This window comes from Helianthus annuus, chromosome 8 (genome assembly GCF_002127325.2).
Source record: "Helianthus annuus cultivar XRQ/B chromosome 8, HanXRQr2.0-SUNRISE, whole genome shotgun sequence".
NCBI lineage: Eukaryota > Viridiplantae > Streptophyta > Magnoliopsida > Asterales > Asteraceae > Helianthus > Helianthus annuus.
Genome location: NC_035440.2, coordinates 82,068,871 through 82,079,977, shown reverse-complemented (window position 1 = coordinate 82,079,977; position 11,107 = coordinate 82,068,871). Strand labels below are relative to the sequence as shown.

The 11,107-nt window shown below is 37.9% G+C and overlaps 1 protein-coding gene across 1 annotated transcript; it reads right to left on the bottom strand.

The window, feature by feature from the left end:
• Positions 1-7,264: 7,264 nt before the first annotated feature.
• On the bottom strand, positions 7,265-9,347 carry LOC118480996. Its single transcript, XM_035976060.1, has 2 exons — positions 8,195-9,347; positions 7,265-7,875 (listed from the first exon to the last, which is right to left on the bottom strand). Exons 1-2 carry the CDS (start codon positions 9,345-9,347, stop codon positions 7,265-7,267), a joined length of 1,764 nt encoding a protein of 587 aa, XP_035831953.1.
• Positions 9,348-11,107: the final 1,760 nt, after the last annotated feature.

Here is an 11,107-nt window from a genome sequence, read left to right as displayed (position 1 = left end):
TTACGAAAACGCCACCGCGCCAATCTAGTCCATAGATCGTTTTGATCAGACGATCGTTAAGCGTTCTCACCGTTCTCACACTTTTCATCGTTTTCTCTAAATCCCGACCCTATATATATATATATATATATATATATATATATATATATATATATATATATATATATATATATATATATATATATATATATATATATATATATATATATATATAGAAGTGGGATCAGGAGAAAACGCCCAAAAGTGTGAGAACGGTGAGAAAGCATCCCGGCCCAACACGTGTCCCGTGGAATTAAGAAGGGCGGATGGGCTTTTTTGTCTTCTCATTCTTCTTTTATTTTCACAACGCGGTATAATATTTTCTGGCGTTTAAGTTTTTTTTTGGCGTTAATTGTATTTATTAAACTTTTTGGTGTTTAATTAATTGTTTTTGTGTCACATATATAATTTTTTGGCGTTATATCGTTTTCTGGTTAATTTTTTTGGTGTTTGTGGCATTTTGTATAATAATTCACTATGAGTAATTAATGTTTGCATAAGATTAAAATAAGTCCAATTTTTCTTTTTGGCGTTTATTGAATTTTTTGGCGTTTTAATACCCCTTTACAAGGTGCTTTGCCATCAGCTGTTCTCCCAGTTTTCATTCTACTAGCGTTTTGGTGTTTGTAGTTTTTGGCGTTTTATATAATAATGTATTTTATTTATAGAGAATTAGATAACAAAACAACACATAACTTGATATCAATACAATATAAAATGAAAACAAAAATAATTAAAAATGGTAATCTAATTTTTCTTTCTAATCTTCAATGTCATCAGCCTCTTCCTTCTTGAATTTGTTTTTGGCGTTTTGAACCTTTTTTGAATAATTTAGCTAGATGCCAACTTTCCTTCATAAACCCCGTCTTTTTTAGAAGAAGCTGCTTTAGTGACATTCTGTTTTTTGGTGTGATATTCTTGTTTGGTGGCATGTCATTAAAGATCAACTCTTGCTTGATGCTATTTGTAATAATGGAGTCAAAAAAAAGCATTTTATTTTTGTGTTGAACCCTTTCTTCCATGCCTATAATCATCAAGAATAAAGCTCACATGATGGCATATCATTGTCATCAGTCTTTTTTTCTTGAATATTTGTCCATCTCATTCAGCAAAATATTATTGAGTTAACCCCATCAGAAAAAGGATCCATTTCAGTGAAACAATTGCCATCTGTGGCGTCTTAAAGGGAGTGGTTTCTAGAGGATATGACGTTTTTTGTGCTTTTCTGGGTGATTAATTTCATTGTGTATAGACCCCTCTCTTATAGGAGTTTTTTGGCGCGTAGTTTAGGCGGGACTTTTTATTGTAATAATGATAGTAATACAGTAATTGTCTTTTCAGTTACTGTTTTTGTATTTACTGTGTTAATCAGCTTTTATCAGTTTTATAGGTTATAGACGTCCCATCTTCTAAGTTTGGCATTTTTTTTAAATGGCCTTATGCAGACCAATATGACAAAATACAATAACGGAGTAAATAAAATATTAAGCAGGAAAAATATTTTTTGTAATTTTTGACGTTTTGTTAGGGTTAACCATTTTTAGTTTTATTTTGACATTTTGCTAATAAAGATAGAAATACATCATTTAATTATCTTAAAAAAAAGATTACATAGAAGAAAAAAAAAGAGGAAAAAAATTAAAATCCTTCGTCAGAAGGTACTTTATCTGAATAGTATCCATCACTTGTGTCATCTTCTTCCTCCTCGGAGTCTTCATCTTGATCTTCATCCATGTCATCACATTCACCTTATCAGCTTCTTATTCCTGAAGATTCTGAAGCCTCCACCTGAACATGTCTTGCACTAACTCCAATTTTGAGTCTATTTCTGTGTTGGTACAAGTGGCGTTATGCAATTCTTCCATGAAACCGAGTCGCTGCTTTGTCATGATGTTCTCTAGCCAGTAGACTTCCTGCTCTCCGCTGTCGTATGTAACCGTCACCATGTCTTTTTCATCATCAAAACGTCATGATGTCATGACAGGGTCTGGCTTCACATCTCCTTTGATTGGTCCAAATTTGCTGGTTAATGCTTTCATAAGTGATATGTGCAAAATGCAACATATAAATTACATCAAATGTGGCATAAAACTAACCCTTTTTTAGTACTAATGTTGGAAGAAGTGTGCTTTTGTCTTCCTTTTGTATTTTCAGGGATAAATGAGCTTAAATGAACAAAAGAAGCAAAAATGCAGCTAAATCTAACAATAATACAAGAAAAGGAATAAACGTGGCATGCCCGACCCCTCGACAGCATCCTCCCAAGCAAAAACAAGAGAACAGAAGGCTGAACACGCCCCGTGCTCATTGAGCACGGGGGCGTGCCCAAGTGTCTGCAGAAAAGACAAAGTTGTAGAAGCTTATATCACCCAACACGGGGGCGTGTCCAGCGGACACGGGGCCATGGTCAACGCTAAGATTCGCAGAATCCAAGCAAATCTTGATAGTACAGATACGCTTCTGCACACGGGGTCATGCCCAGCGGACACGAGGGCGTGGTCAACTAAAGCAGATAAACTGCATTTAATAAAGAAAGAGAAGATGGGTGGACATGGGGCCGTGCCCAATGGACACGGGGCCGTGTCCGGGCTTCTGTGCAGGCTATAAATAGGGGTGCTTGGCTCACTTGCAACTCATCCCTTGGCAAACCACCTCTCTCACACTTCACCCACCCACCACCACCATCACAACCCACATCCACCACCATCATCCATCATCCATCATAGAGTGTGTGTAGTAGTCTAGGGATCCAAGATTAATCGTAAGAGTTCTTGACAATCAAAGGCCATGTTTGCCTAAGTCTCTTACATCACTTGGTGAAGACAAACATTTAGTGTAATACTTTTTATTTTTAATCTTTTCGCACTTTTTATTTGGTTATGTATTAATGACTTTAATAACTAGTTTCTTATGTTGAAGGTGAAACTTCCTTATCATTTGTCCGTGGTGTCTTGGATTTTTTTTCCTGTCTATATAAAATAAAAGATTTACACCATTCATATCTTCACGGTCTATATGGAGATGTGTTGGCTACCTGGTCGGGGGTTAAGGGAATGGTTTGGTAAGCATCTTGCCCTGTTCAGTGTATAGATCCTGCAAGGACCTGGGTCAAGCTTAGTAGGACCTCCTTCAATACCCACTGGTATTGGATGGCGGGGGTTCGAATTTCTTGATCCCCTCATATGTAAACTACTATTAAAACATTAACCCGACTACTTAGGATTGTATCCCTGCTGACTCAAACTACTTAGCCGAAGGTAACGTCACCTTCAAAAGAGGGGCCTACCACATTACACATTAATAACTTAATTAATTATCTTTCAATAATCCAATCCTTTAGGATTGTATCCTTGCTGACTCAAACTACTGGGTTGAGGGTAATGCCACCTTCAAAAGAGGGGCCTACTACTATAACTAAGATAATCTCTTAAAAAGTGCAAAAGTGCGGAAATAATCAAAGGTTACACTAAATGCAAGTCGGATCCAAGTGATTCATCTTGTCTATCTGTTTTTATTTTTATTTTCAGCATTTTTAGTTTTTATTTTCTAGTTTAAAACCTTTTTCTAAAGTTTTAATTTGATTAGACGTTAAGGATAAACCGGTACTAAAAGCTCTTGTGTCCTTGGACGACCTCGGTATCTTACCAACACTATACTACGCTCACGATGGGTGCACTTGCCCATATGTGTGTTTGGTCTTAGTCAAATATCGTGTTTTATAAATTTAAAACTTGAGTAAAGTGTTAAAAAGGGCTAAAAATATACATAAAAATATATAACACCACTCGCACATCAATATGCATATGCATTTTAATGGCATTCGTTGTCTAGAGCGATGCCAATGGATAAAATTTGCCTCTGTATCTCTTCTTCCATCTTCAGAATTGCCCTGACCGTCTTAACATACACCCTCCTTCTGTTGTCAAAATGGAGGACGTATCGCCTGATTCCCAGAGTGTATCTCCACAAATCAATTGTTGTCATTTTTTGGCGTTTTGTTTAAGTTGGCGTTTTTGGTTAATGATTTTTTTTTTTTTTTTTGCAGAAAATGGATAGATTGAAGTGATTATGGAAGCTATGTTTTACCTTTGTTTATATAATGATGTTTTTTGGCGCGTAATTTAGGAGGGAATTTCTTCTAATAAATGTTAATAACTGAAATTCCGTTATTTGTGTTGTTTCATCTTCCTGTAATATTCAACACGTTTTATTACTAATTTTTGGCGTTTTGTTTTTAATGGCTTTTTATTATTTTGTATGGCGTTTTATCATTTGATGGCGTTTTGAATATGAGGGGTTAAAGACCCTTTTACCCTTAATGAAGCGCGTCCCACATAATAATATTGATGTTATTTACGAAAACGCCACCGCGCAATCTAGTCCATGGATTGTTTTGATCGGACGATCCATAAGCGTTCTCACACTTTTCACCGTTTTCTCTAAATCCTGACCCTATATATATATATATATATATATATATATATATATATATATATATATATATATATATATAGGGTTGAGTTCATTTCAGAACTCTAAATAACTACAGAACTTTCAGAACTCCTAATAAACAATCATTTTATATATAACTTTTTGCACTTAGGATCTTTTTATCATCTATTATATGTATTTCTTTGATTACATACATGTTAAAAGTAGTTTACATATGTTTAATTGCCAAAATTATATATATGTGTCATAACTAATTACATATATGTAAAAAAACTAGTTTTAATATGTGTAATCATAAAATTACATATAAAAATGATAAAATTACTCTTAACATGTATGTAATCGTAAAAATACACATAATAAATGATAAAATTATCCTAAACATAAAAATATATAAATAAAAAGATTGTTTATTAGGAGTTCTGCGAGTTCTGTAAATATTTATGGTTCTGAAATGATCCTGACCCTCTATATATATATATATATATATATAGTTAGCTATAGTAATTTGATTTTTTTTGTTTTTTTTTGTGAATTTCACCCCTTAATTTTTAATATTGACATTTAAATCTTCTAAAATTTCTAAAAACTTTGTAACCTGTCATTTTGCCACCCCCTTGAGTTTTACGTGCTTATTTATATGTACATGTCGGGTTTAAATTGACGTTTTATGTTTCAATGTATTTTTTATCGAAAATGAGTAATGTAAAATATAATACATTTTGCGATTATTTTTGTGAATGTTTTTATTTGGTCAACATTTTGATTCGGAAACGTACCGGGTCAATATAATATATTTTCTTTAAACTTTATGAATTAGCGTTGTTTTACGTTTAATGAGTCATGTTAAACATAATACATTTTTGTGCTGATTTTTATGGATATTTTTCGTTGGTCTACCTTTTGCTGGTTAAGCTATTGAAAATAATAATAATAATAATAATAATAATAATAAAATAAAAATAAATATACACTCAAATCACATTAAAAAAAACCACCCCCAACACATGTAATCAATTCTCCTTATTGCAAAAGAGCACGTTGTACTTGCTGCCAACTGTCCACATGTTTTAGTTTTATGTTTCTTTCAATATCATGATTGACTTTTAATTTTAATCGAAGTAACCGATATATACAATGTATTTTTTTTTTGAAAAGAGAACTTCATTAGAAACCCGCCAACCCGAAAACCGGGCTGACCAACAAAAAAGAAACTTACATATTCACAAATTTACACCAATCAGCCCAAGCTAGCAACCCTTTCTTACGTCTATATTTAAACCAAACAAAACTAACCAACCGAACTTCGCAGAAAAGCTCTTCCATGCTACACCTTTTGTTATTAAACCGGATATCGTTCCTTGATTTCCATATCAGCCAACAAGCTGTGTAAAAGACCCCTTGAACCGCCTTTCTCTCCGACTCCGGTCTATGACAGGAGTTGTGAATTTCCGCCAAATCTCTAAAGGAAAACACGAAAAACCTATACACCCGACACCATAGACAGATCTTCTCCCACAGCTTTAACACGAATGGACACGAAGAAAATAAGTGAGAAACTGAATCCGGACCATCGCTACAAAAACAGCATTCGGAGTTGTCTACCAAAACCCCTCTTCTAGAAAGAGCCTCCATAGTAGGAATCCGATCTAGCTCCGCCCGCCACATGAAAACATTGCATTTTATCGGGACCCAAGAACACCAATCCAGCACATAATGATTACTAAAATCCTTCGACCCATCAATAAGCTTTTTAACCGCAGCCACAGAGAAAGAATCCGAGCCAGCCCCCAACCAGACCCACTTATCAACCTGGGTAGAGCAAGAGACCGAGCTTAGAGCTGAAGCTAAATCGTTCCATTCCCTCCTCTCCGCCTCCGCATCCGGGTCATGTTTCCAAAGCCAAAGACCATCGCCGCTAATTCTATCACAAACGCTGCAGTTCTTCACCAACTCAAGACGAAATAAAGCAGGGAATTTGTCTTTAAGAGGGATGTCGAACAACCACGGGTCAAGCCAAAACAGAATATTCTCCCCGGAACCCACAACTCCTCGAATAAGCTTCCGAAAAGGAGAATTTTCCACAATCGGCCGCCCAAGCAAGGAAACAATATGGCACCAGACTCCCCCAACGCTTTCCTACAAGGGAAAAAATCCCAAGCGGACCCACCGGAATGAATAGCACTGACAATTTTAACCCAAAGATTGTCACTCTCCGACTTGAATCTCCAACCCCACTTGGCGAGAAGCGCCAAATTGACCTCCTTAAGATTATGTAATCCCAATCCTCCCATTTTCTTAGGCGAAGCAACCCTATCCCAAGCAACCCAGTGGAGTTTTTTCGCATTAGCCGACCCCCCCCCCCAAAGAAATTTTCTGATAATACCTTCCAAATCCTCCAAAACTTTAACTGGAGCGCGATATAAAGACAAAAAATAACATGGCAGGATTTCGATAACGGAACGAATCAACGTGACTCTTCCCCCTATAGAGAGCAAGGATGCTTTCCACAAAGACAACCGCTTCTCGGATATGTCGTACACCGGTCTCCAGTTGTTGATCCTGTTCATGTTCGCCCCAACCGTAAGACCCAAATATTTGAAGGGAAACCTTTCTGCTTTACACCCAACTAAGCCCGCCATTTCCTCAATATCACCAAATCCACACCAAGACCGAAAATGTTGGATTTACCAAAGTTAATATGCAACCCTGAACACGCGTGAAAACACTTCAATATTCTAACAACATTCATAATATTTTCCTTATCCCACTCCTAGAGGATAATGGCATCATCAGCGAAGAACAGATGGGATAACGATGGGCCGTCGTTAGGAAGATCCACACCCTTGAATATACCCAAGTGACAAGCCGTAGAGATCAAACAAGACAGAGCTTCCATGACAATCACAAAAAGAAAGGGAGAAATAGGGTCCCCTTGACGCATCCCTTTGTTACATTTAAACTCGAATGTCGGAGCTCCGTTCACCAGCACCGAAGCTCTAGCTGAAGAAATAATACCCCTAACCCAAGCACACCACCTACTCGGGAATCCCATTTGAGACAAGATATCCACAACAAAATTCCAATTAACATTATCGTAGGCCTTCTCAAAGTCAATTTTCAAGAAAAAAACCTTCTTCTTTACCTTTTTGGCCCAATTATGGATTTCATTAATTATTAAAGGGCCATCTAAAATAAATCTACCACCGATGAACGCTGACTGAGAATGGGATATGATCGAATTCAACACCCTTTTCAGCCTATTAGCCAAAACCTTCGAAATTACCTTATTAATGATCCCAACCAAACTGATTGGGCGATAGTCCTTAAGCCCAAGAGGATCTTTGATTTTCGGGATTAAAGCTATAAAAGATGAGCCGCAACCTATGTTAATCACCCCAGTATCAAAGAAAACAGACATAATGTTGAAGAAGTCATCCTCGAGGATAGACCAGAAATGCTTGACAAACCGAAAATTAATCCCATCTGGGCCAGGAGCCCTGTCAACCCCACAATCGAACACAGCCTTTTTTATCTCCTCTCTCGAGAACCGAGCCTCTAAGTCCTGGGCTTCCACCACCGATAACCGGTTGATACCAGGACAAACAAGACGGGGACGATTCTCAAAAGGTTCCAGAAATTTATCCCTAAAAAAATCTGAAAATCTCCTTCTTGACCAACGCCGGGTTAGATACCCAAGTACCATCGATATTCAGCCCATGAATCACGTTCGACGCTTTTCTGCAATTGATCATAGAGTGAAAAAATTTTGAGTTCTCGTCACCTTCCTTAGCCCACCTAATCCTAGACCTCTGCTTTAGGTCCCTGTTCTTCCTAACTTCTTCTTCTTTCAACAACTTTTTACATTCCAACAAGGACCATTCCTCCTCTTCGTTTAGCTCTCTCGAATCCAAAACTGCTTCCAAACCTTCGAGGTCAGATAAGGCCGACGCCACTGCTTCTGAATTTTTCGCCAACATGTCATCCCTCCACAGTTTTAATCTCTGTCTCAGAATTCCTAACTTCTTCATAAGAACCACGTCGGGAGGCCCTGTAACATCATCACTTCCCTTAATAGCCCCAACAACCTCCTCTTCAAAACAAGCCAAACCTATCCAGGAATCGAACACCCGGAAGGGCTTAGGTCCGAAATTCTTAGCCACTGACGACAAAATGATGGGGCAGTGATCCGAAAGAAAACTAGACAACGCTTCGACTCTCGCTTCTGGCCATGAGTTAAAGAAGGCAGGATTGACTAAGAATCTATCGAGCTTACTCAATTTTCTACCATCAGCCGAAGCATAAGTAAAACTTCTCCCTTTCATATTATACTCCAACAGGCCAGCCTCGAAGATAAAGGTATTAAAGTTATTGGCACAAGTGTTTTTAAAGGAGCAATTCCTTTTCTCCTCCCTAAAGCGCACCGCATTAAAGTCTCCCGAAACCACCCAAAGACCATCAAAACTAGAGATCAGTTGGACTAGAGAATCCCACAAAAGCTTTTTAGCAGGCACCCCTTGAGGGGCGTAGACATTTAAAACGTTAACAACTACCCCCGAACCCTTAATTTTGCCCCTAACATGAAGAAAATTCCTATCTTTAGTCCCACCACTCTGACTGAAGATCGACTTATCCCACAAACAGGCCAAACCCCCCGACAAACCCACAGAATCCACACTATCGAAGCCAAATTGATTATTACCCCTGAAACCGTGAAGGTCAACTTGAGAGACTGCCGCCCTTTTAGTTTCCTGAAGCGAAATAAAAGAAACACCAAAGTCCGATTTCAACTTTTTGACCCAACCCGCCTTCTCTCCGCCCCTAAGACCACGAATGTTGAAGGAAAAAAAATTCATTGGTCCACTTGTAACACCTCGAAATTTTTGTGTCCAATAAAGTGTTGACACGTGTCATGAGTTTACACGTGGCATTATATAATAAATAAAGGACTAAAGTTGACAAACCTTGAAAGTATGTAAATTCGAGGGTTGTAAATGTCAACGGAGGGTGAATATACTGTATAGTAACCCTAAATGATGCTCGTACCTTCAAACGAATAAATCATGGATCGTACGGAGCGAAACGCGGGAGAAAGTGAGAGATTACAAGCTACAGGGGTTAATTGTGTCAACATGTTTAATTTATACCTCTGAGTGACCCTTTGACGAACCCAAGGCTTTGTAACAGTAAAATACGCTCACTAGAATATACTACGTAAATCTCGTGAAGTTCCGTTTTAAAACGAGAAAGTTATGATCGAATTCGTATGAGAGGGGTTAAAAGCGTCAACAATAAAAGTTAAGGTTTTTCGGATAGTAATTAAACTAACCAGGGACTTAACAGTGCGGGTAAAAGTCACGAGGCCCTTAATTGTAATTAACCGAGGGCCAAATCGCAAAGTTACCCCTTCGAACCCGAAAGGTCAGGTTAATGATTACGAAAGATTCGGTTAATCATTACAAAAGATTTAAAAATCTTGAAAATCAAGTCTAATGCGGGCCGCATTAAGATTAAGGTTGAGTTGATGCGGGCCGCGAGCCACCTGCAGATACGTTTCCTGACATACAGATTCATGCGGCCCGCGTACAAGTTGCATGAATCTAATGCGGGCCGCGTACAAGTCCCAGATGCAGAATTCTTGGACAGACTTGCTATTTGAGCTAGTGAACGATCATAGAGGCAATTAATGAAGCATGGGCGCCCTCTACATGCCCCCTAGCACCCAGGGCCACCTGCTGATCATCCATAAACCCTTGTAGGGTGAGTTGTAATGATCTTATGCATGAAACTTTACTATAAAAGGCCTTACATTGTGCATAAGTGGAACACACCTCAAAACATACTCTTCTGATCATTCCTGGAGCTCTCAAGCATTCCTCTATCATTCTAAGTCGTGCACCAAGCTTTTGTAAGTATGCCAACCCTTTTATGGCTTTGTTTTTGCTTAGTTTAGCTCAAAAGTCAATCCGTCGTAACTAACGATTGACTTTGCGATAAATCACGAATGGTCCAGTGATTTGTCGAATCAAAGATAGTTATATGTTGGTAATCATGTGGGCATTAAACCCCAAAAAGGGCACCCTCTGATTCCCACTCTAACTAGTCCAAATGTCGAGTCAAACGTGCTTAGAAAAAGTCAACAGAAATGTCATTTTGTGATTTCTTGCATAATCTGTAATGTAGATGATATGTAACCTGTTTGAACACTCATAAAACATGATAATAAGTATATAAACTAGTCTAAGCTTGTTTGATCCGACCATTTATTGTTTTGACCCGGTTCGGAGCCGAAAGTCGCAAAAGCTTTGACTTTTGCATTGACTTCAGTTCTGACCCGTTAAAGTTTGATTTAGATATGCCTTAGGACTCTCTTAGGACCAGGTTACATGATGGTATTAACCTCTGTGACCGGTTCGTTGTTTGTCCGAGTCTTTTACACATTTCCGTTAAATGCTTAAAATTTGATCGTAACGCCCTTTTTAATTTAAAACGAGAGTTTCGGACATGAGAAAGGATCATAACCTTGGTTACTGATTTCTAAGCATGTCCCTAAAATATCATGTCAATCCGAGGTCCAGAATAAGAGTTATGCTAAATAGCGCAAATTGCGAAACTT